The sequence below is a fragment of the Mobula hypostoma genome, chromosome 1 (genome assembly GCF_963921235.1).
Source record: "Mobula hypostoma chromosome 1, sMobHyp1.1, whole genome shotgun sequence".
NCBI classification, from domain to species: domain Eukaryota; kingdom Metazoa; phylum Chordata; class Chondrichthyes; order Myliobatiformes; family Myliobatidae; genus Mobula; species Mobula hypostoma.
The window spans coordinates 78,983,880-79,009,973 of NC_086097.1; the positions used below are offsets into that span (position 1 = coordinate 78,983,880).

Below are 26,094 nucleotides of genomic sequence, written 5' to 3' on the forward strand. Positions count from 1 at the left end.
ATGCTGGCATTTATAGCGAGAGGATTCGAGTACAGGAGCAGGGAGGTACTACTGCAGTTGTACAAGGCCTTGGTGAGACCACACCTGGAGTATTGTGTGCAGTTTTGGTCCCCTAATCTGAGGAAAGACATCCTTGCCTTAGAGGGAGTACAAAGAAGGTTCACCAGATTGATTCCTGGGATGGCAGGACTTTCATATGAAGAAAGACTGGATGAACTGGGCTTGTACTCGTTGGAATTTAGAAGATTGAGGGGGGATCTGATTGAAACGTATAAGATCCTAAAGGGATTGGACAGGCTAGATGCAGGAAGATTGTTCCCGATGTTGGGGAAGTCCAGAACGAGGGGCCACAGTCTGAGGATAGAGGGGAAGCCTTTTAGGACCGAGATGAGGAAAAACTTCTTCACACAGAGAGTGGTGAATCTGTGGAATTCTCTGCCACAGGAAACAGTTGAGGCCAGTTCATTGGCTATATTTAAGAGGGAGTTAGATATGGCCCTTGTGGCTACGGGGGTCAGGGGGTATGGAGGGAAGGCTGGGGCGGGGTTCTGAGTTGGATGATCAGCCATGATCATAATAAATGGCGGTGCAGGCTCGAAGGGCTGAATGGCCTACTCCTGCACCTATTTTCTATGTTTCTATGACATCAATTCACCTTGTGACCCGATACAAAATAAGCAACAGAAGTAATCAAATAATGTATAGAAAATTAAAATGCTTAAAATAATACCCTCAATGCCTAAAACGGCTCTCCAGATATTACTGTGGAAATTCATCTCAAAAAGCAAATAGAGCAAGTTATTTGTAATATCAGGAGATCTTATAAATAGAAGATTTAAGAACTTGGTCTGGTTATTAACCATAAGGGCCATTAACCCATTGGATCTACAAGAACGTCAGCAGAGTAATCCCATCAACCCAATTTTCCTCATCTACTTCCCCCTGTAGCCCTTCAATTTATCTCCTCCAACATGCACATTAATTTCCACTGTGATTCCTTTGTGTGTCACTTAGCTGAACTAAATGGTAATTGACAGTAGCCAATTAACCTACTAGTACATCTTTAGAATGTGGGAGGAATCCAGAACATTTGGAGAAAACCAAAGCATGCTCACACAGAGAATACGTGCAAACTCTGTCAAACATCAGAATCAAACTTGCATCCTAGCAGCTGTGAGATAGAAGCACAAACTGCTCTGCCACCAAAGCACTCTTTCAAGTTCAGGCTGCATTGACAAGATCTAGATTAATAAACTAAGTTCAAAAGCTAGACTAACACTTTCCCAATAGCAATTGCCTAGTATGCCATTAACACGGTGATTTAGTTGGCAGCTTGCTCCATTTCCAATTAGAACTCTGCTAACTCGGACATCAAAACTGCCCTAATATTTGGTCAACATCATTCCAACAAATACCAGCCAAATTATACTAAATAGCTACGTTTCCAAATTCTCACTGCTCATTCTTGGTTGATCAGACAGGTTAATGATTATGGAGAGAAGATGGGAGAAATGGGCAGAGAACAGTAGATAAAAATCAAACAGGATTGTAAAATGGAGCAGACTTAATAAGTTGAATAGCGTAGATCTGCTCCTTAAGACTTCTATATATGCATATTGGCCTCCATCATTCCTTACAATAATAATGGACACTACAATTCTAAAGTCATTGACCAGATGTGCAGCTTTAAAATAATATTGAAAGAATTTCATCATCCAGAGCCAATTCCCTGGTATTTCAATATTACCATACCATTACTGTTATGCCAGATACTAATCCCAACCCTGATTGCATGAATCTAAATAAAAATATTCACTTACCTCAACAGCTAGTGCATAGTATTCAGTTTCTAAAAGCTTATTTCTCAACCTTGTGATGGCTGCTGGTTTAAGGATTTGTTCAAGGGAAGGTACATCCTGGTAGTTGGCAGCAACTAAAATCTTCATTACATCCACCTTGCTGATGTAACTGCATGAAGTGACAGAAACCATGAAACAAAGCTTGAAAAAGAAATTCTATAAGAAATACAATAGAGGTCTTGTTTAATTTAAATTTCTCTGAGGTAAATTATACCCACAGATACCCTTCACACTCATGCAGATACAGTAGCAGTCATTCAAGAACTTCAGGGTCACCAGGTATTGACACCTGGTGAAAATGCATCAGGAACTGTGTATAGATCAACACACAGAGGGATACACTTGAAGAGGAAGTGGAGCAAATGTTGACCAGATGAACTCTTGGGTTGGCTGGATTATCATACAGGAGATTACACAGAGTGAGTCCATATTTTCTTTCGTCAGAGGAACAAGATGTGAATAGTGCCATTTTCTTATAGGGCTTCAAGGAGTAAATGCTGAGTTGATATTTACCCATCTCATGTGTCAGAATCAGAATCAGATTTAATATCACTGGCATATGTCATGCAACTTGTTTTCCAGCAGCAGTACATTGCAATAAATAATAATTAACACTATAAATTAAAGAATATATAGGTAGTGCAAAAAGAGAGGGAAACAAGTGGGATAGTGTTCATGGGTTCATTGTCCATTCAGAAATCTGACGGCGGTAAGGAAGAAGCTGTTCCCGTAACGTTGAATGTGCGTTTTCAGGCTCCTGTACCTCCCCTTTGATAGTAGCATTGAGTAAAGGGCATGTCCTGAGTGATGGGGTCCTTAATGATGGATGCCACCTTTTAAAAGTGTACTCAATGCTAGGAAGGCTAGTCCCCATGATGGAGCTGGCTGGGTGGCACCTCCATACCAGGGACGATATACCCAGTTAGAATGCTCTCCACTGTACATCTGTAGAAATTTATGAGCGTCTTTGGTGACATACCAATTTTCCTCGAATTCCTAATGAAATACAGCTGCTGTCATATCTTCTTTGTAACTGCATCAGTATGTTGGGCCCAGAATAGTTCTTCAGAGATGTTGACCACCAGGAACTTGAAACCGCTCAGACTTTCCACTGCTGACCTGTCAATGAGGACTGGTGTGTCTTCTCTCAACTTTCCCTTCCTGAAGTCCACAATCAATTCCTTGGTCTTACTGATGTCGAGTTCAAGATTGTTGCTGCGACACCACTGAATCAGCTGATCTATCTTGTTCATGTACACCTTCTTGTCACATGTTGAAATTCTGCCATCAATAGTTGTGTCGGCGGCAAATTTATAGATGGTGCTTGAGTTGTGCTTAACCACACAGTCACAGAGAGTAGGCAGTGGGCTAAGCACACTTCCTTAAGGTGCGCCAGTGTTAACTGTCAGTGAGGAGGAGATGTTACTTCAGATCTGCACACTGTGGTCTCCTGGTGAGGAAATCGAGGATCCAGTTGCAGAGGGAGGTACGGAGGCCCAGGTTTTGGAGATTGTTGATTAGAACTGAAGGTATGATTGTGTTAAATGCTAAGCTGCATCATGACTCTTGCCCAGGTGATCCAAGGCCAAAGGGAGAGCCAATGAGTATTGCATCACTGTAGATCTATAGTGGCAAGAGGCAAATCTTGCTGGGACAGGAGTTGATTCTAGCTATGAACAACCTCTGAAAGTGCTTCATTACAGTAAATACAATCGTCATTGAGGCAGCTCACCTTTCTTGGGCACTGGTATGACTATCATCCCTATGAAACAGGTGGGAATGTCTGACTGCAGCAGAAGGTGTATCAGAATTGTTTTCTTTTCACTCTTAAAATAGTTTTCTTTGAGTTGTACCTGGATTTCTTATATAGTTCTGGAACACTGGTCTTGAAAGCCACAGACCTAGCTCTCAGCAGACTATGACTCCCCTGGTTCATCAAAGGCTTTTGGTTTGGGTATGTCAGGTATGTTCTTGAAGGCACACACTCATCCACACAGGTCTTGAAGAAGTCAGTGACAACTGTGGTGTATTCATTCAGACTCGAAGATTATTGTCTAGTCCACTGACTCAAAACAGTCCCGTAAGTGCTCCTCTACCTCCCTTGACCATTCCTCCTTGGTCCTTGACACTGGTGTTACAATCTTTAGTCTTTACTTATTTGCTGGGAACAGTACAGCCACGTGATCAGAATTTCCAAAATGTGAGCATGGGACGACAAGGTAAGTGTTGTTGATGGTGGTACAACAGTGATCAAATACGTTGGCTCCTCTGGTTCCACAGGTGATATGTTGGTAGTAGTTGTTCAGAAACTTCAAGCTGGCCTAGTTGAAATCTCCCACGATGATAGGGAAGGCACAAGGGTGTGCACTTCCTTGCCTGCTGATTACATTGCTTAGCTCCTTCAGTGCCTACCTGACATTGGCCTGAGGTGGAATGTGCACCACTACCAGGAACCATGGATCACAGTCTTAAAATACATAAAGTCTCACAATCAAGACAGAGAAAAGGTGAAGTAGTAGAATTCCCTTTTCCAGAGGTATAAAGATAAAGTGCTGTGATTTTGGGGTATGAAGGGAATCAAGAGATAAAAGATTCAGTGTCACTTAAGAATGATTTGGCCAAAGGGATATCTTGGCATCCATTGTCTGCATAAAAGCTGTATTAGGTACATCTGCACCTCTGCTCATTAATGCAAATATTAATCACACAATCATGTGGCAGCAACTCAATGGATAAAAGTACGCAGACAAGGTCAAGAGGTTCAGTTGCCATTCAGACCAAACATGAGAATGGGGAAGAAATGTACCCAGCTAACACACTTTTTGTCCCTCTTCCCTCCAGGAGAAGGCTCAGGAGCTTGAAGACTCGTACGGCCAGAATTGGGAACAGCTTCTTTCCAACTGTGATAAGACTGCTGAACGGATCCTGACCCGGATCTGGGCTGTACTCTCTAAATATCCGGACCTGCCTCTCGGTTTTTTTGCACTACCTTACTTCCCATTTTTCTATTTTCTACTTATGATTTGTAATTTAAATTTTTAATATTTACTATTGATTTGTAATCCAGGGAGCGGGAAGCGCAGAATCAAATATCGCTGTGATGATTGTACGTTCTAGTATCAATTGTTTGGCGACAATAAAGTATAAAGTATAAATGTGACCTAAGTGACCATGGAAAGATTGTTGGTGCCAGACAGGATAGTTTGAGTATCTCAGAAACTGCTGATCTCTTGGGATTTTTACACACAACAGTCTCTAGAGTTTACAGAGAATGGTGCGAAAAACAAACAAAAAAAAAATCCAGTGAGTGGCAGCCCCTTTGTGCAAAAACGCCTTGTTAACGAGAGAGGTCAGAGAAGAATGGCCATGACTGGTTCAAGCTGACAGGAAGCGACAGCAATTTTTAAAAAAATACACATTGCAGCAGTGGTATGCAGAAGAGCATCTCTGAATGTACAACATGTCAATCCATGAAGTGGATGGGCTACATACAGCAGCAGAAGACCACTAACACACACTTTTTTTGAAGTACAGGAGGTACCTAATAAAGTGTCCGCTGAGTGTACCATCCAAGAAGATTATGAGGGGTGATAGAATGTGCTAACACTGCAAATATTAAGACCAAATAATATTATGAATGCACTATTTCTTGTAGACACATTTTATGAAAATCTGCTTATTTTCAAGTAAACAAGGTTGCTACATGAGAACATAAATCACTGACATCAGACATAAAAGATCATTATTTTTATCTGAGGTAAAATTCTTTTAAGAGAAAAACCAGTACCAGAATAGTGACAATGCACCTCACCTGTCACAAAGTGCTAGGTCCTGGCTCCTTCCTGCTTTAACAAACATCATTTTAGCACTGAAGAGGAGTTGCTTCATGATGTCCATTAAGAGGCAAGCGTCCACTTCTGGGTTTGTTAATGCTTGTGACAGTTTGCTGCAATGGTCTATCAGCTGATGGCCACACACCATGCTATTGCTGTGTAAGTTCAGTATAGCAATACACAGAGAAGCACTGGGAGCCTGTAAAACATACAGCACTTTTTCCACAATTCCATTGTTTTCATTCTATACATTTCCTCCTAGTCTTCACCACTTAAATTTCCCAAGTCTTTTTAACAGCAACAAGGCAACAGGTAGTGAAATTACTTCAGGATCTGCTTCTCTTCCATTTTATGTGCCTCCCTTCACTGTGAAGAAATTGCTGAAGGCCATGACAGAAGAGAGAGCCTAAGCTACAAGCAAGGATTTTTTAAGGAAGATCACAACAGTAGCCAAGAACCACACTGGATCTTGAGAATAATTGCACTGCGTTAACTGCAACCCCTGTTGAGGTACCTACAGTATCTGCAAAGACCAGCAATTATTTTTGGAACTAGGGACATGGATGGATTTAATGTTACTTAATCCATTGGCATTATTGTAAGGAGCCTTTGAATGGCTTTTATCTTACAACATACGGAAATTCACAGAGAGCTTAACTGGTTCTTTTCTCAGAAAAAGAATCCATTAAATTCTATCATGATTTATGTTCCAACTCAGTGGTAATATTTTAATTCTTGACTCAGATGGTTTTAGATATAAACCAGATTCCAAGAACTGGGCACATAACTTAGGCTGGCATTTCAATGCAGCACCAAATATTTTACAGTGTTGGAGGTGAAGCTGAAATAATAAAACAAACATCAGGAGTACTGGCTATCTGAAATAAACACAGAAAATGCAGGAGTTGCTCAATAGGTCAGTAGAATCTGTGAAGAGAGAAACAGAACTAATGATGCATTCAAAACATCTGTTTCCATACTTGTAAATATGACCCAAAGGTACCACAAAAAAAGGCAGCAATGCATTCACTTAATGAGCTAGCAAGAAACCGATATGCAAACAGTGCCAGCTTCTACAAGTATACTTACAGTGTTGGACCCCTAGAGGAATTAACTGGGTAATTAATAATAGGAACTATAACAGTAGAGACTTCCACAAGGGAGGAAGACGCTCCCTTGAAAAAGTCTCTTAGTAAACTAACAGGAATGAAAGTTGAAGAATTCTATTTCATGTGAAATATCAAAAATTGCCTGGTTGGGTACAATTCAGAAGAAGCTATTTTTTTTAAATTACAGGATTTGAGATTCATGCCACTCTCGAATTTTGGAGGCACAGTGTGAAAGGAGCTCACTAACAATCCTTTTTGTAGCCACACTCCAAAAGATGAGAACCAAGAATCTTGAGAGAGGAAATAGGGATAACATGGCTGGATGAGAAACAAATGTCACATCCATGGTTATGCAAGTCCTTTCTGGGACTTCTGGCTGCATTAATGACTGCCAAACCAGAAGGAATTAACAGGGCCAGTTAGAGACAGCCTCTAACAATCTTAAGCTATAATGTATCACTTGTACAGCTGAGATTGAGAAAAGATCAACACCAGTTACCTGACTACCTTGGAAAAATGATAGCATGCATTTTTGTGAATGTCCACTACAAGTACATTGTGTCACGCCAGACTGTTGACCACAATAAATGAAGTGCTTTGCAAAACAGATACATGCATATCTGTTTACACCGTCTGCAAGAAGTTTTTGAGAAAGGTGTGCTATTTTGTTTACTCTGAAGCCACCTACAGCTTGTTATGGCTGCAACTCTATCTATGTGCAACAAACAGAAATTCTAACTTATTATGCATGATTCTAACTTATCATGCAAAAAGACGGCGGAGCTCAGGAGGGTTAATGGCGCCTAATGGCAACTCCTTTGCTTGCATCTTCGGAAATAGCTCTATTTCCATCTTTAATATCTCTATTTTCCCCTTTCAGGGTTCTTTTGAAGACCCTGACTTGGATTTGCACACTGACTTCAGTTCTTTGCAGGAATGGGACCCACTCTCAGGGTTTCACAACTGGCCGTTGTTCGGCATGCCAGGGGCTCAGCCTAAGAGCTCTGCTCACCTTCGGAGGACCAAGATTCCGTGGCTCCGGAGACGGGGGGGTGGGGGGGGGATGTCGGAGGTTGGTGTACGAGCTGAAGACCAGTGTGTTGCGGGAGATGGAAGATCTAAGGCTGTGTATCCAGAGACCTGAGATCTTTGGGCACAGAGCTCGGAAAAAGCGATGCAACGGACTTTTAACATCGTAAACCAGCAAGTTGTTTGTTATTTCTCCCCTCTCGCTATGAATAGAAGACATCTCTTTCTCCCTTATTTGGGAGAGAGAGAGCCTGTGGTATGTCGAATGCTGGGTGAACAATGTAGCCTTTGGGGTAACTGCAAGTCTGTGTCTTTGCTGTTGCCTTGCTCATGCTTGAGTGCTCAGTGGCGGGTGCCGATGATTTTCTTTGCTGGTGGGGGGAGGGGGACCGTTGCTTGCTGCCACTTAAATGCAGGAGGGATGGGAGCTGGGGGCAACGTCGGGGTTCTAATATTTAACTGTCGTTCATTCTTTAGGGGCACTCCTCCGTTTTCATGGATGGTTGCGAAGCATTTCAGAACGTAGATTGTATACATTTCTCTGACATTAACTGTACCTTTGAAACCTTTGAATACAAAAATAGTCAAGGTACAAGAACAGAAAGCCAACAGGTTTCCTTTGCTCACCTGCTCATAGGAAAACTCACTGCGCTCATTTTCATTCTCGTCCTCGTTCAGAGTCAGATTCCAGTGTGTTTCTGTCACCTTTGGCATCTGTACACCTATAGCAAGTTCTGAGCCAGATTCAGCACAACTTGTGACATCTGCTACATAGAGTTGTACACATCATCATTTAAAAAGGAAAACAAACAAGAATATTTTCACATATATTCTAGAGTAGCTCACCTTCTCCTTCACCTAGTCGCTCAATTCCTCTATAGAAAATAAAACCAGACACAAAGAAAACAAATTAATGCACAGACCTGAACTTAACAAAATACCTGAAATTCAAACCTCATGAAACAAGTGACTGTCAAGACATAATGACATGTTAACACATAATTGCAATAATTTTCGCATATAAGACCTAATTCGCATAAAAGGACACACTTACTTCTAAAGCATACTAACATACAATTAACCTCTAAAAATTACATTAAGTGTACAGGAGCACCATCCAATATCCAATAACTAATTCATCACACATATTCAAATTGGAGATTTTCAACAGTACGGCAACAAACGAAGAACAACTGATACATTACTCTGGTGTAGCACTTATAAATCCTTGTCTTCATTAACTATAAATAAGCTAAATTCACAAAAGCTATTAAAAAAGAAAATACTTATTTTTAACAAAAGATACGAAAGCCCCATACACAATTTCTACTTGTTGTAAATATTAGCTTTCATCCATTCTGTCTCTAAGAAGCACTGTGTGTTAATTGCAGTTGTTCTTTAGTGTTATAGGATACTGTTATAGGATACTATTTTTCAAGGAGAACAGTCTTCTGACCAGACAAGCAAGAGCAAATGAAGCAAAATGCATGGTACCAGCCTGGAAGGGTCAATTCCAGAAACTTACACAACAAGCAAAGCTTGCTTTTCAGTGGTCATCTCCACCAACCTGAGTGAAACTGCTCAATAAATGATTCAGAACACCACCATCAAAAATAAAATTTAATTTTGTAATTTTAGAAGTACTGCATTATCTTTTGAAATGCTAATTCACTAAAGCTGGTTTTGTGACCTCTTTCAGCAAACTGATTTTCAGCAGATCCTAACAAGGCACACATGTAGGCAATGCAGTATTTCCAGAACAAGCACCATCATCTCCCTGCCACAATATGCAGTATTGTTGTCATATATGAAATCAAGTCCACAGTGAGTTAATGCTTACTTTGTATGGTAATAATTGTAACACTGGTCGCAAACTCGTGCTGGCTTCTCCCTGCAGCTCTTAATCACCATTTTGTTTGTTGAACAAGACTGGCAAACAACACGACCACAGCGCCTGCAATGATGTCGTCGATTGAACTAGTCAAGATAAGAGAGCTTTATGTTAAAGTGGAATAATGCCACCTTATGATTTAGCACATTGATAAAAATCACATAGAAATTCATTACATCTTACAGCACAATTAACTACAAACAAGAGAAAATCTGCAGATGCTGGAAATCTGAGTGTAGCACAATTAATTATTTTGTATTGCTTTACAACACTGCTCAAAATATATTAAAACATTTTTTTAAATGCATTTGCTGAAAACCTACATCTTCTACATTACAGATCTCATGATCCTTTCTGTAAGCAGCAATTACAAGTATTCGATCAGAGCATTTGCACACCAGTCAGTGTAATGGTTTTCTTTAACTGGTGCAATTTCTAGCACCTGGTATCATGGGCAAGATCAGCATTATTGCCCATCTGGAGAAGCTATCACTTATGGTATAGCACTGCAAAAAGTTCCAAGGCTTAGATCCACTGACATACTTTCAAGTCAGGGCATTGTGTGATTTGGGAGGGGGGGGGGGAGAAGAGGTCTGCATATGGCAGAATTCACATGCATGTGCTACCCTAGTTTTTCTTGGTAGCAGTGGTTGCAGACTTGGTGTTCTCCAGATAGACAATACTCATTTTGGTCTCTGTGCTCCTGAGGTGGAAGGAATAAAATATCTGGATGGTGGATTGGGTGCTAATCAAGTGGGCTGCCTTGTCGTCAATGTTATTGAGTTCTGGGTTATTGGAACAATATTCATCCATGCAAGTGAACAGTGTTCAATCCTGCTCCTGCCTTGGATGGTTGAGAAGCCAAATCCAGAATGTGGCCATCTCAAATCACTATATGGCTGGAGAAGGACTTGAAGACAAGGACAAGGATTTTAAACTGAGGTAATGTTTGACCTTGGGTGGCAGGGTGGAGATACGTCTTTATCAACAGAGGCGCAAGGCGTTCCTTTCCTCCGATAGCCTACAGATCAACATTGCGCAAGATCTAACATCTGGTTAGTCCCCCCCCACCCCAATCAGAGTCACATGAAGCTGTGAGAGCAGGTGGTGGACGGTCATATGAGCAACTGGTATATATAACAGATCCTGGTTATCCGACCACTGACGCCAGGCAATCTCTGAACATTATTGATAATGGCTGGGGACTTCCACCTGTAGCTCAATGGAGTAACACATAAATTTTGTGGCTGCCTTTAATTCCTCCTTTTCCCAGGTCCAAACCTTGAATTATTCAACTTTTATTTTTTGGATCTTGGAGGGAAATAGTGGTCATTATGTCGTATCCTTTAAGAAGTGGAAAACAGCTTTTTGAACCCAGCAATGGAAAGGGAAAAACTTCAAAAGAAAAATCAGAAGATATGCCTGTCTGGGTTGAGCGTTTGGAACGTGCGTTGATGGGTCTTGATAACAAAATGGACAATAACACTTCTGAGTTGAAGTCATCCTGACAGAGTTTACAGACTATTGAGGAAAATACTCTTTCCTTGAATAGTGAGTTTAAAGAATCGAAACGTCAGATTGTGGATATTTCAACCCGATTGGAACAGGCTCAACGCAAAATTGTCGATTTAGAGGCAAAGTCTCGTCGGAATAACATTCGTATTGTGGGTCTTCAGGAAGGCTCCGAAAATGGGAATTTATTGGATTATCTTGCCAATCTGTTTCAATCTCTGTTCCCGGATATTCTACCTCAGCCTCACGATATTGAAAGAGCTCACAGAATTTTCACTTCGTCAGATAAAGCTCGACCAATTTTAGTCAACTTTCTTCGCTTTAAAGTTAAAGACCAAATTATAAAACGTGCAGGAAAACAGTTAGTTTTTAAATTTAACGGTTCTGAGATCCGTTTTTATGAAGATTATCCACTGGAAGTTATGGAACAACGAATCAAATTCATATTGGTCATGAAGAACGCTCACGAAAAAAGACTTTTTCCATCCTTGAGATATCCAGCGAGACTAAAGTTATTTCCTAAAGATTCTACCCCTCGTGTCTTCTTGGATCCCCAAGCGGCATCAGATTTTGTCAATTCTATTGTGGAATCAGCTGATGTATGAAGGATATTAGAGTCTCTGAATAATTTTCTGAAAGAAAACAGGTTTTGAAGATTTCGATATGCTGAAGATATCTTTTGATCGATGCATTACTTGAAGAAGAGGTGATCTTCTCGGTTTGACTAAAGAATGACGTTTTTTTGAAGACTGTTTAGTATACGGAGTGAATTAATACAGCGGATAAATTGTGAACTGGTTTGATTATGTTTCTATTTTTCTTAATTAATTAAGTGATAGTTTGCTTACAGTTTATATAGACTTTTTTTATATTATGGAGTGTTTAGTAATAGATAATTAGCTTTAATTCTTTTGTTAAATAAGGTAGTAAGTTAAAGAATAATGGCGTTGCTTTTCTCTCTTTAGAGATTAAACTGCTTGGGTTAATAGTATTGTTTTGGCGTCTTTGGAGACTGTCTTCGCATTCCCTTAGCTTAATTTCAATGATTAAGTATAAACATTTTCTTTTCTTTGCTGGGCTTTCTTATCTTAAGGTTACGTATTTTCTTTGTAAGGGGGAGGGGGAATTGGGAGAAAAAACTTTTAATCATTATTTAAATTGAGCGGCACGCAGAATTCCGTTCTTATGTTTCTTTTCTTGGGGATTCTGGCTTTTTCTCTCTTTTGCCGGATTTCCTTCTTTGGTGATGGTGGGAGGTTTGGGGGTATTTTTGTATTTCGGGGTTTATTGTGGGATTTTTTTTTTCACACATACTTTCTGTATTTTTTCCCATTTTGGAGGTCCGGAGCATACGCATTTTCTATTTGGTTATATTCATCACCGCCATCTTTGATTAGCCCGCGATGGTATGCATGTATTGTCCTGTTTAAGAATAATATCCAATAGTACTTAAACAGATAAACGTTATTAGTTGGAATGTACTTAGCTGGAATCACCCTATTAAGCGAAGGAAGACTTTTAAAGTTATTAATCGATTCCAGCCCGATATAATTTTTGCTCAAGAAATGCATATCAGAATGGACGATCAAAATAGATTTTTTAAAACATGGAAGGGCCTTCAATACCATGCTACTTGTCAAAATAAAACAAAGGGAGTATCTATTTTTATTAAATCTAATATTTTATTTATTCAAGAAGACATTGTCTCAGATAATAATGGTAAATTTTTAATTATTAAAGGAACAATTTGTAATAGAAAAATTGTCCTGGTTAATCTATACGGACCTAATGTAGATGATACTTCTTTTTTTAAAAATGTATTTGGTATATTACCAGACTTAAATGAATATACGCTGCTGATGGGAGGTGACTTCAGCTGTTGTTTAAACCCTTTGATTGACAAAAGTTCAACCAATCAGCAGCTTCCGAGTCGTTCGGCAACACATTAATTCCTTTTTAATTGACTATGGTTTGATAGAAATCTGGAGAAATTTACATCCTAATGATAGAGATTATTCTTTTTATTCACATGTTCATAATAAATATTTGAGAATTGATTATTTTATAGCTGATTTCCGATTTTTGTCCGAAGTCTATAAATGTGAATATGATGCTATTGCAGTCTCGGACCATGCGTCTTTAAGCTTAACTTTTGAGTTAAATGATGTTGGTAATGTAAACTTGCCTCGGCGCTTTCCAGAAAATTTATTACAAAGTTCGGACTTTGTTAAATTTATAGAGATACAGATAAAAGATTTCTTTCTTTTTAATAATACGGGAGATGTCTCGAAATTGATTATATGGGATACACTCAAAGCATATTTGCGAGGTCAGATAATATCTTATTTGGCTAAACTCAATAAACAGACAAAAACAGAGATAGATAGAATTTCCAAACTAATTAAAGATCTGGATAATACTTGTGCAGTTTCTCCTAATGTTGATTTATTTAAACAAAGGGTTGAACTTCAATCACAATATAATTTACTATTAACTTACCCCATTGAAAGAAATTTGCTCAAATTAAAAAATCAATTTTATATGTTTGGAGATAAAAGTAAGAAGCTATTAGTATCTCAACTTAAAGCAGTTAGAGCTAAAAGACAAATTTTAAAAATTCGTAAGGGAGATGGTAGTTTAGCTTGTAATTATGAAGATAGTAATAAAATTTTTCAAGACTATTACAGTGAACTCTATAAATCTCAGTTTCCATCTGACCCTTCTAATATGTATGCCTTTTTACAAAAGATTGATTTTCCTAGAATATCTGTTGAAGATCAGCAAATCCTTGATGCTTCTTTTACTGAAAGAGAAATTCAGAAAGCTATACTTTCAATGCAATCTGGTAAAGCTCCTGGATTAGATGGTTTTATTGTAGGATTTTATTAAAAAATTGAACATTTGCTTACTCCTTATATGTTGGAAATGCTTAAAGATTCTTTTCTGTTAGGAGAGTTACCTTCCACGTTTTATGAAGCTTCTATTTCTTTAATTCTTAAGGAAGATAAAGACCCTACTGATTGTGCTTCATAAAGACCTATTTCATCATAAAATGTGGATGCCAAGATTCTTTCAAAAATAATGGCTAATCGGACGGAGAATATACTAGCTAAAATTATTTCTCAGGATCAAGCGGGTTTTATAAAAGGCCGTTATTCTTTTTCTAACATTCGGAGATTGTTAAATATTATATACTTATCCCTCTCTAAGACTCCCCAATGTGTTGTTTCTCTAGATGCTGAAAAGGCATTTGATAGAGTTGAATGGAAATATCTATTTAAAGTTTTAGAGAAATTTAGCTTTGGTACTAATTTTAATAAATGGATTAGATTGATATATAAAAGCCCTATTGCCATTGTTATCACTAATAACTGTAGATCCCCCTTTTCCCAACTTTCCCAGGGTACGAGAGAAGGATGTCCATTAAGTCCTCTGTTATTTAACTTGATGTTGGAACCCTTGGCTATTGCACTTCGTGAAGCTAAATATATTCAAGGAATTTCTATAAATGGGATTATTCATAAGATCTCCCTTTATGTGGATGATCTTTTGGTTTATGTTTCGAATCCTGAAGAATCTATTCCTAGCTTATTGAAATTATTAAATGAATTTGGATTGTTTTCAGGATATAAATTAAACCTGCACAAAAGTGAATTATTTTCTTTAAATGATTCTGCTTCTATATATGATGACATTCCTCTAAAAGTTACGGATTCTTTTAAATATTTAGGTATTATCATCACTAAAAATTATGGAGACCTTTATAGAGCTAATTTAGTTCCCTTAGTGGATTTTATGAAGCAATTTTTTTCTAGATGGAATCCACTTACACTTTCATTAGTAGGTCGAATTCATGCAGTTAAAATAATGATTTTACCAAAATTTTTATATGTATTTCAAAACATTCCTATTTTTCTAAGAAGTTTTTTGATCAAGTTGACTCTATTATTTCATCTTTTGTTTGGAATAATAAAAGACCAAGAATTGGAAAATGTCATTTACAAAAATTAAAAAAGGATGGAGGTCTTACTTTGCCTAATTTAAGAATGTATTATTGGGCGGTTAATATACGTTATGCGTGTTCTTGGTTATATTGAACGGATAAAAAGGAACGACCATCTTGGGTTGATTTGGAATTGAAAATTGTGAAACAATTTCATTTAACTTCATTATTGGGAGCTCCTTTACCTGTACAATTAGCCAAAATTTCTATTCTAAATATAAATCCTATGATTAATCAATCATTACGAATCTGGTACCAGTTTCGTAAGTTTTTTTAATCTTAAAAGATTTAACCTTTTTAGTTTAATTTATCGAAACTATTTATTTAAACCTTCACTTAGTGGTCCTACGTTTTCTCTTTGGAGGAATAAAGGAATTTTTTCCTTTATGGGCTTGTTTCAAGAAGGTCGATTGATGTCCTTTGAGAAATTAGTAACTAAATACTCTCTCTCATATTCACATTTTTTGCAATATCTTCAGGTCAGACATTTCTTACAAGAATATTTAAGTAATTTTCCATATATATAAGATTCTGACCTGTTAGACATTATTTTAAAAATGAACCCTTTCGTGAAAGGTTTTATTGGGAAAATTTATAATTTACTATTACAACAGGATAACTATCCTTTACTTAAGATTAAGCAAGATTGGGAAAGAGAGCTTAATATGACCTTGATAACAGAGGATTGGTTGCGAATTTTGAAGCTGGTTAACTCTTCTTCGATTTGTGCCAGTCATTCTCTAATTCAATTTAAAATTGTACATCGTTACTATTTGACAAAGGAGAGATTGTCTAAAGTATCTCCTAATATAAATAGTCAGTGTGATAGATGCTAAACTGAGGTAGCTACATTGACACATATGTTTTGGTCGTGTTCTGTATTGAAACAATTTTGGAAATCTACTTTTTCTACAATTTCTGAAGCTTTAAAAATCAATTTACAACCTAATAAATTGACGGTTTTGTTTGGTATAATTCCTCAACATATTCACGGTATTTCTATATATGACCAATACGTAATTGCACTTGTCACTTTATTGGCCAGAAGGGCTATTTTATTAAAATGGAAAGATGCCTCTGCTCCCACTTTGATACAATGGTTCTCTCAGGTGATGTTATGTCATAGTTTGGAAAAGATTAGAAGTCGAACTTTTGATCCTAGATCTGACTTCGAGAAAAGGTGGGGTTCTTTTGCCCGTTATTATCATTTGACTTGAGTTAATAAAGATGGTCCTTTTCTGATGCTTGGGTATATGGATTTGGTTGGCGGTTTTTATGTCTTTTTTTTAAATGGAAGCTTATATGGCGCATAGCTCCAGGTTTGTGCTCCAAATGGGTTTTTCCCCCTTTTTTTTTTTAGTTATTAGGGGTTTTCGCTGTTTTAGTTAGTAGGGGTTCTTTTTTTCTTTCTTTCCTTTTTCCACATTAAAAAAAGCTTTAACACTTTGTTTTTTGATTATTATTGAAATACTGTTCAGCCTGGTTGATAGTTTAACTCTTATTCTACATATGGATATGTTGTCTTGATTATTTTGATGTATTTTTCTCTGTTGTTGGTTTTCAATAATAATTAATAAAAAGATTTAAAAAGAAAAGAAAAGATAATGGCTGGTGCCAGACTTCTTGCAAAGACACTGCCCAGAAGAAGGCAATGGCAACCACTTCTGTTAAAAAAATTTGCCAAGAACAATCATGGCCAAGACCATGATTGCCCATGTCATATGACAAGGCACACAATGAACATGATAATGATGAAAGTTTGACCAGGAAGCAAAGTACCTTGTTGGCACAGGAGTGAAATATGGATTTTGAAGGGTTTGTAGAATTTTGGACAAATAAAACAAGGTAGGTTGACAAAAACAATTCCGAAATGGTCAATTCTTGATGTAACAAAAAGGACTGCAGCAGCCAGTTAGCTGAGGAAGTGTGCCCGCTGAGTGACACTGGAGGTAAAAATAGGCATTCTGAGCCAAAGGCTAGAAATTTAGTTGGCAATCATCTGTTGGTAAAAATCTATTGAGCATGGTAGGCAAAATATACATTAAATAAAGATGACACTGGCTCAGCACGGGAAGTTCAGCGGTCACATGAAAAGGGAAATCTGGGTAAAGGCGGAAGAGGAGGATAGCCACCTTTAAGCATGCAACTACAAAGGATGGGTGGTACTAATGAACAGCTGAGAAGCTGATCCTGTATGTCAGAGGTATTAAATGAGTATTTTGCATTTTACCATGGAAGGTCATTTGGCACACTATAATTGGAGAGTGGCTGAGATGCTGCTCAGGGGACAAAATGATAAAGTCGAGATGCCAAGGAAAGCTATGTATACTTAAAAAAAGGATGAATTAACAGGTTCAGATGGAATATATTCTAATTGCTGAGGGGAGGAGAATAGCACAGATACCAGCTGGAGCTGCTGACACGTATCTTAACACTAAGGGACAGGATGTGGACTGAGCCATAACCAGCTCCACAGTACAAACAGAAGACCCTAAACAGTGTCCCACAGTAATACAAAATCTGATTAAATTCACAAAGAAAAATAGAGAAACTAGCAGTTATCTTTTCCTTAAATCTGACCACTGAACTGAAGGCAACAGTATAGGTCATTCAGATTTCAGAACAACAGAAACGGGTCCAATCGAACCGCACTGAAATGGGTGAAATCAGCCACCAGATCCATGCTGACCTTTTGCCCAAATTAGGTCTGTATCCTTCTCTGCCTTGTCCATTCCTAAATACCTCTTAAACATAATATTATCTGATATACCATCTTCTCTGCCAGCACATTCCAGGTATCAACCACTTCCTGTATAACAAAACTTACCCCTCATATACCCTTTAAAACAACTTCTCGCCTTAAACCTATGCTCTCGTTTCTTTTATCCCTAACATGGGAAAAAGTTCCTAATACTAAAGCCTCTCATAATTGTACATACCTCAGACTCTGTCATTCCTGGCAAAAACAAACCCAACTTATCCAGTCTCCGTAACTGAAGTACTCCAGATCAGGCAAAATCTTGGTGAATCTCCTCTGCACTCTCTCTAGCACAATCACATCCTTTCAGTAGTGCAGTGACCAGAAATGCATAATCCACTACTGTGCGTGGGCCCCAGGAGGGCTAGAAATCCCTGTCTAACAAGAACATAAGAGTACCTTCCACTGCAATTTTACAGCAGATCAACACTACCTTCTCAAGGGCAACTCATGACAGGCAATAAATGCCAGCGTTGACTTTAAACAGCCATAAGGCATAAAAACAATAAAAAACAATGGTAGTGCAGTCTTGCATCTTCACCATAATATAGAACTAGTTAAAAACATGTTGCCTGAAGTTAAAGACTTCCCCTCTCAACAGAGTCCATCCTCTGAAGGACTTAAATCAAACAGACATTTAGTGGCCACTTTATTAGGCACAGGAGTGGAACCCGGTGTGGTCTTCTGCTGCTGTAGGCCATCCACTTCAAGGTTTTGACATGTTGTGCATTCAGAGATGCTCTTCTGCACACCACTGTTGTAACACATGGTTATTAGCGTTATTGTCGCCTTCTATCAGCTTGAACCAGTCTGGCCATTCTCCTCTAACCTCTCTCTCATCAAAAGGCCTTTTCGTCCACAGAACTGCCACTCACTGGATATTTCTGGTTTTTCACACCATTCTCTAAACTCTAGAGACTGTAGTGTGTGAAAATCCCAAGAGATTAGTAGTTTCTAAGATGTTCAAACCACCATGTCTGGTACCAACTATCATTCCATGATCAAAGTCACTTAGATCATATTTCTTCCCCATTCTGTTGTTTAGTCTGAACAACAACTAAACCTCCTGACTATGTCTGCATGCTTTTATGCACTAAGGTGGTACCACAAGATTGATTGATTAAATATTTGCATTAACATACAGGAGTACCTAATGAAGTGCATATTCCTGCTTGAAACTTCAGGTGAAAGAATAATCAAAGAAATAAGTTGCTATTAGCTGCTTGATCTCAATATATTAATATATGAGTCATTCAAAGAACTACCTTAAAAGATGTTGTGCAAATTTCCATCAATGTCAGAAGCACTAGGCCCTAAATTAAAAGTTATTATATTTCACAGTCCCTCAGTCAATCAGGGCCAGCCACTATTATTTTTAGAGCATTGTTCAGCTGATTTTGCTAAATTGTTATTTAATCTGTCTCAGTGGAAAAGGCTTTTGAAACAGGATCATTCTATAAACAAATATATAATCTAGAAGCAAAACCTGTGGGCTGCAGAAGGAAATACGATTCAAATAATTAGACTGTACAATTTCTTTTCCCTTTTGGATGCCCTTGGGCACTCATAACATTATTCTGGTATATTTATATTCCACTCTGTTATTTTATAAATTTAGACACTGGGTTTTGGACACAGGTTGCCCAGGTCATATTTTTGTTTTAAGAAAAGGATGAACTAAGTTTAGAATAACACAAAACCTCAAGCACGATGGTGTCATTGTACAAAGACAGAAAACTACGACAAAGCTTTGACCACAACTCCCAGTAATAATGTTTGGGCAAACAAGTGCTGAGATTTGTTGGTTTCCCATCACGAGAACAAAATGAATGATTCACAATTCCAGCCAGATGAAAATGTTTGGAGACAGCATCATGCTGAAAAGGTTTGGAGACACAGCACGATGCTGTCTCCAAACAAGAAAGAGCCCGTCCCAACGCATTTCAAATTATAGTCGGAGACTTCAACCAGGCCTGTTTGAAGAAAACATTGCCCAATTATCACCAGGACATAACCTGAAGCACCATAGGTCCCAACATACTAGGCCATTGCCATACTAAGAAAAAGGAATTCCTACTGTTCCTTACTGAGACTGCTTTTTGTTAAATCAGATCACTTGGCTGTCCTCCTCTTACCTGCATACAGGCAGAGCTTAAAAAGCAAGGGTCCAGAGATTAGGACAACGAAGAGATGATCGCACGAGGCAGAGGAGCAATAACGGATTGCTTTGAGTCGTTGGACTAGGCCATGCTCAAGCACTCATCTAGAGATCTGAATGAATACACCACGGTTGTAATGGACTTCAGTAAAACAGCCGTTGAAGAGTATGTCCCATGAATTCTTTCAGAGTCTTCCCCAATCTGAAGCCCCCGATAAACCACGAGATCCAAAACCTGCTGAGAGCCAGATCAAGTCTGGAAACCAAGAAAGCTGCAGGAGGTACAGGAATGATCTCCGGAAAGTCATCGCAAGTGGAAATTCTGGACCAAGCCTGAATCAATGAGGGATGCTTGACAGGAATGGCAGGTCTTCAATGCTACCACATCCCACAAAGTTAAACAAAGCCACATAGGATACCGCAGTGTTTCACCTTCAAATGAGCTCAATGCCTTCTATGTTCACTTTGACCATCAAAACATGCAGAAACAATCACAAACCCACACATCCCTTGACGATCCTCTGATCTCGGTCTCCGAAGCTGATGTGCAGGCTGCCTTCAGGAGGGTGAATCCAGACGGGGTACATGCCCATGTACTTAAATCCTGTGCTGACCAACTGGCTGGTGTGTTCACTGAGATCTTTAACCTTTTGCTTCAGCAGTGAGTGGTACCCAACTGCTTCAAGCAGGCTTCAATTATACTGGTGTCCAAGAAGAGTGAGGTGAGCTGCCTCAATGACTATTGCCCAGATGCACTGACATCCACAGTGATGAAGTGTTTTGAGAAGTTGGTGATGAAACACATCAGCTCCTGCCTGAGAGGCGACTTGGATCCACTCCAATTTGCCTACCGGAGTAACAGGTCCACAGCAGGTGCCATCCCTTTGGCTCTTTACTCAATCCTGGAGCATCTGGCCTCCAAAGATACATATACATCAGGATGTTCTTCATCACTCAGCATTCAATACCATCATCTCCTCAAAACTAATCAATAAGCTCCAAACCATCCTTGTACAATTGGATTCTGGTTTTCCTTTCTTGTAGACCCCAGTCAGTTTGGATTGGCAACAAAATCTCCCCCACGATTTCTATCAGCACAGGTGCACTATAGGGCTGTGTGCTTAGCCCCTGCTCTACTCGCTTTACACTTATGACTGTTTGGCTAAGCATAGCTCCAATGCCACATTCAAGTTTGCTGATGACATCACTGTAGGGGGACAAATAAAAGGTGGTGATGAATCAGCATACAGAAGGGGGATCGAAAATCTGTCTGAGTGGTTTCGTAACAGCAGTCTCCTACTTAATGTCAGCAAGACCAAGAAACTGATTATAGATTTCCGGAGAAGGAAACCAGAGGCCCATGAGCCAGTCCTCACTGGAGGCTCAGAGGTGGCGAGGGTTGGCAACTTTAAATTCCTGGGTGTTACTGTTTTTAGAGAACTATCCTGAACCCAGCAAGCAAGTGCAATTGTGAAGAAAGCATGGCAGCACCTCTACTTCCTTAGGAGACTGCAGGGATTTGGCATGACATCAAAAACCTTGACAAGCTTCTATAAATGTGCAGTGAGAGTATACTGACTGGCTGCATGGGCTGATATGGAAACACCTTGCCTTTAAACAGAAAGTCCCACAAAAGGTGGTGGATTGGGCCACCATCACAGGTAAGGCCCTCCTAGCCATTGAGCACATCTACATGAAACACTATCATAGAAAAGCAGTATCTATCATCAGAGATCCTCACCACCTAGGTCATGCTCTCTTTTCACCGTTGCCATCAGGTAGAAGGTACAGGAGCCTCAGGACTCAGACCACCAGATTCAAGAACAGTTACTACCGCGGAACCTTCAGACTCTTGAATAAAAGGGGATTACTACACCCAACTTCACTTGCTCCTTCATTGAAATGTTCCCACAACCAATGAAGCTTTAGAGTCTCATTATTTCATGTTCATTCTGATCTTTAATTCATCCCGTTATAGTTACTATTCTATAAACTTGTTGAGTATGCCAAAAGAAACTGAATCTCTAGGCTGTAGATGGTGACATATATGTACTTTGATAATAAAATATACTCTGAACTTCGTCAAATCAAATGTTAGAGCTCAGGTTCCAACAGCATGGGCCCGCAAGCCTATTAGATAAAAAAACGCTTACAATTTAAATTATAGATGGTTAACATATTTATTAATTTCCTGGGATATGACAGCAATTCCTTCTATGGAAGAGCAAAATTCTTTTGTTTCCCAAGTTTATTACTGCAAAGCTACTGGAAACCAACACAATCCATAGCAAAAAAAAAATGAAATTCTACTTTGACATTTTCTGGTCCTTTCCAAGTCAAGTAAAAGGACTGAAAAATATGGCAAACTTTATGTATGTTTCCTTACCATGGTAAACCTTTCTTTACAACAGACTAAGCAATACATTGCCTTGCTGTCAGGTACCCAGTCTTCTTTAGCAGGTAGGCTATCCGGAGGAACAAATTCACAAATTGATTTAGACCTTTGGATAGTTTCCTGAGGGGTTGATGGTGCATTAAGATGGGGATTAACTGCAACATGAAATACAACAGAGAACATAGATAATTAATATCCTGTGAATAGTATAAGCTTGAGAATAAAATCTTTGTTAAACTGTTATCTAACAGTACAAATTCTTGGTTCTAATCTATTTATTGATTCTGTTTCTGCATTTAAAATAAAACAAAGAAACTGTGAGAATGCAGAAAATTAGATCACTTTTATTTCACCCATGGGAAACTCCTTTGTGTTCTCTATCTCAGATGCTATGGAGTTCTGGATTGCCATGAATACTAAGCATTCTATAACCTAGCTATATGTCAGCTCAAACACAATGACTCACACAAGGTAAGCCATCATGATTTTACTGTGATGTTTGCCTTTATTGTCATGGCTCAGAAACATGACCAATTTTGAACCAGAACAGAAATAAGTACTTAATATTAAATTGTAGTTCTTTCAAAGTTATTACAATTTACATACATAGTGCTAATAGTCAGCAATCATACCCGAATTTCATTACAGCCTTACAGAGGGTGTCTTTTTTAGGTTGTTGGGGAAGTTGTTATTTTTGAGTTGCAAAGTCTTCAAAAATAACTGTAAGAAAATGAAACACTGCGACCGTATACATAGCAATATTTCACATATCTTTTGACACTCAAACTTCCAAAATCATTCAGGACCTGTTAAATTTTAAAATACTTAAAAGACTAAAACATAAGCAAGCACACAGAAATACAACAATTTTAAAAACTTTTAAATTTTTTGAAGTTTTTTTTAAATAAGCGAATGCAGAAGTTTGGAGATCGTTTGGGTGTTTCAGTTCTCTGCAGTCTCCGAACAGGCAGCATGCTCGAACCTCATGGCAGCCACTCTGCGGGAAGAGGCGCGAGACATTTGACTTCATTTCACCAATTAAAGCGACGAGGGAGATTGAAGCAAAGTAACTGTGGAGGGTGAGCGCTGGCTGCCTGCCTGCCTTTTGATTGCTGAGGATCGCTCTGCTACACTACTGGAGAGGGGAGAGCATCTCACTGTGCCCAGAGAATGTTTCCCAGGTTTTCTGCGTTTTGGATGTGGACTTGGACTATAGACTTCTTTCAGTCTTTGTGTTTTTCACTTGATCCTTATAGTTTTTTTGTACCGGGGGTGGGGGGGGGGGTGGAGGAAGAGATATGGGGGTCAATGTGCCTGTTCCATTTTGTTCGTTTTTTTTGTGCAGGAGGAGGAATTTGGGGTTGATGTGTCCTTTTTAGTGTTTCGTTTTTTGGGCAGAGAGGAGGGATTTTGGGGTTGATAATCATGCTAGCTTTCTTTTCTTTTCTTCCTTGGTTTCATAGCTACCTGAAGAATTTCAGAGTTGTATACTTTAATAATAAATTAACCTTTGAACTTCATCTAACTGAAGTAATTCTGATAAAATACTTCACTGACCTTTTGGCTAGCGGGCAACTCTGGGGCCAGAAACAGTTAATATTTCAAATCGATGAACTTTCAATCTGAAACAATTAACTCTGTTTCTCTCTCCTCAGATCTGAGGATGAAGGAGTGAATTCTGAATTGCTTTAAACAAGCACTGCTACAGATACCTTCATTGACCAAGTAACAAAACAAGGACCAGTACAGCAAAATCTACAATTTTATGACATTGCCCTCACCAGAAGGCAAACTTGCTGTTTGCTCAATACTTGGCAATATGGCGACGCTCTCTGGCCCTGCGCTCTGAGTGAGCAAATCTTGCAGATTAATTACAGAATCTAGGAAGAAGAAATAAAACATCATAATGGCTAAAGCCATGTGTTAAATACAATATTCAAGAGGTCAACATTTCATAAGTTATAAACAAAACAAAGCAATTTCACTTCAGCTTTCATGGGGTTATTAAACACAAAAGTACATCATAAGTCCAAGAATACTGATTAATTCTTAAACATGACTATTAGGTAGGCTTTACTAATAGCAAGATAATAACAGGTCAAATCACTTTTCACCTGATGCCAGATAATTCGTAGAAAAGACAAAGAACTGAATAAAGCCCCCCATAAACTTTCCAATAAGTCAAACTCACTTGCATGAAATCAAACATTAGCTTTCAGGACATCCTGCGAAATTAAAACTACCCTGTCACTGTTTCTCCAAATTTCCGTCAAAACTAACATACCTGAACATAACTAATAGTTACATCAGTTGTACCTTTAAGTTACGGAGTTAACCACAGGAATACTACAGCATGAAGCCATAAATTGTCATGCTCTGCAATATAAATACTGAGAACATATATACAGTATAGTTGAAAGTGTTGTGACACCTTCATTAATTCCACCAGTGATCTTATTTGATTTAACTATATCTGTAGAAGAAATAATACCAATTCAAAAGATTAACTTGTAAAGTAAAAAGAAAACTGGGAAATTATAGGAAAATCTTTGAAGATAAATTAAAAAAACACTGATCAAAACAAAAATAGCTTGCCAGTGTCCCATGAATGAAACAAGACAGGAAAAGTCAGAGAAGAAAATGTAATAATGCACACTGCTGCTTTTTTGTTTTCAACATGGCTGGAAAACAGGAGTGATGATTAGCAAGTGGAAGTTTACAACCCCAAAATTGAATACAGTATGAAAATAAAATGAGACAATCGCTCTTGCAGCATAGCAAGAGATTTTGACAATCTTTGTAATCGAGCTATATCATAATAAGATGTTGTAACTATCATCTTTCAGTGTATAATTTGTTGTGATCAGCCAAACTCAAGAGTGGCACCGCAGCTTTCCAAGCACAACCTCTTAAATAAATCCTGCTTTACAAAAAAATAACAGCAGAATTTTTGTTACCTGATCGTGTTCTCTCTCGCACTGCGTATGGAACTTCAAGAGCCTTGGCTGCATATTTGGAAAGAAGGCAATCGATGTCTTCAATGGCAAAACCCGCTTCTTGCCCCATGAGTAGCTGATGAAGGGTCTGGACAGCTACTGAAGCCCAATCCACTTTCATATTCATCAGCAGTTGCTCCAGCATTAATAATGGACTTGAGGACAAATGTGAATAGGCATCATGTGCGGACTCCGGTAACGTTAACAAAAGCTACAAAATGGAAAATGTACAAGTCGAACACAAATATCAATAGCTCATTGGGCAGGAAAACTGATGAGCACGCCAATGAAATTAATTCCACAACTTATGAATTATTAACTCAAAGCAAAGACTGGTAGGTTACAGTGTCAAAACATCCAGATACAAGTCAAACTTTGGAATGTAGAATAACGTCAGGCGGACAAAATGTCATGTTCTGAACTTGAAAAGTTAACACACTTGTGCCATTAATGATGCGCATAGACTGTGCATATTTTAAAAAAATCAGGTTCCTCAAATATTTCAACAGTTCTATACAAATACTCAATTTAAACTGAGTTTTAAATACTAT

At 38.5% G+C, this 26,094-nt stretch overlaps 1 protein-coding gene across 3 annotated transcripts in view; it reads right to left on the bottom strand.

Moving 5' to 3' along the window:
* The window catches only part of zfyve26 (zinc finger, FYVE domain containing 26), a 112,235-nt gene that overhangs the window by 16,735 nt on the left and 69,406 nt on the right, over nucleotides 1-26,094 (bottom strand). The window contains exons 26-33 of one of the 3 annotated variants that reach the window (XM_063051249.1): nucleotides 25,505-25,754; nucleotides 24,329-24,427; nucleotides 22,539-22,702; nucleotides 9,671-9,807; nucleotides 8,677-8,705; nucleotides 8,458-8,564; nucleotides 5,671-5,891; nucleotides 1,821-1,968 (exon numbers count right to left, since the gene is read on the bottom strand). In XM_063051249.1, coding sequence (XP_062907319.1) covers nucleotides 1,821-1,968; nucleotides 5,671-5,891; nucleotides 8,458-8,564; nucleotides 8,677-8,705; nucleotides 9,671-9,807; nucleotides 22,539-22,702; nucleotides 24,329-24,427; nucleotides 25,505-25,754 — 1,155 coding nt within the window. Of the gene's footprint in view, nucleotides 1-1,820; nucleotides 1,969-5,670; nucleotides 5,892-8,457; nucleotides 8,598-8,676; nucleotides 8,706-9,670; nucleotides 9,808-22,538; nucleotides 22,703-24,328; nucleotides 24,428-25,504; nucleotides 25,755-26,094 lie in introns of all 3 variants that reach the window. The other 2 variants (XM_063051240.1, XM_063051233.1) reach the window with 2 other exon arrangements.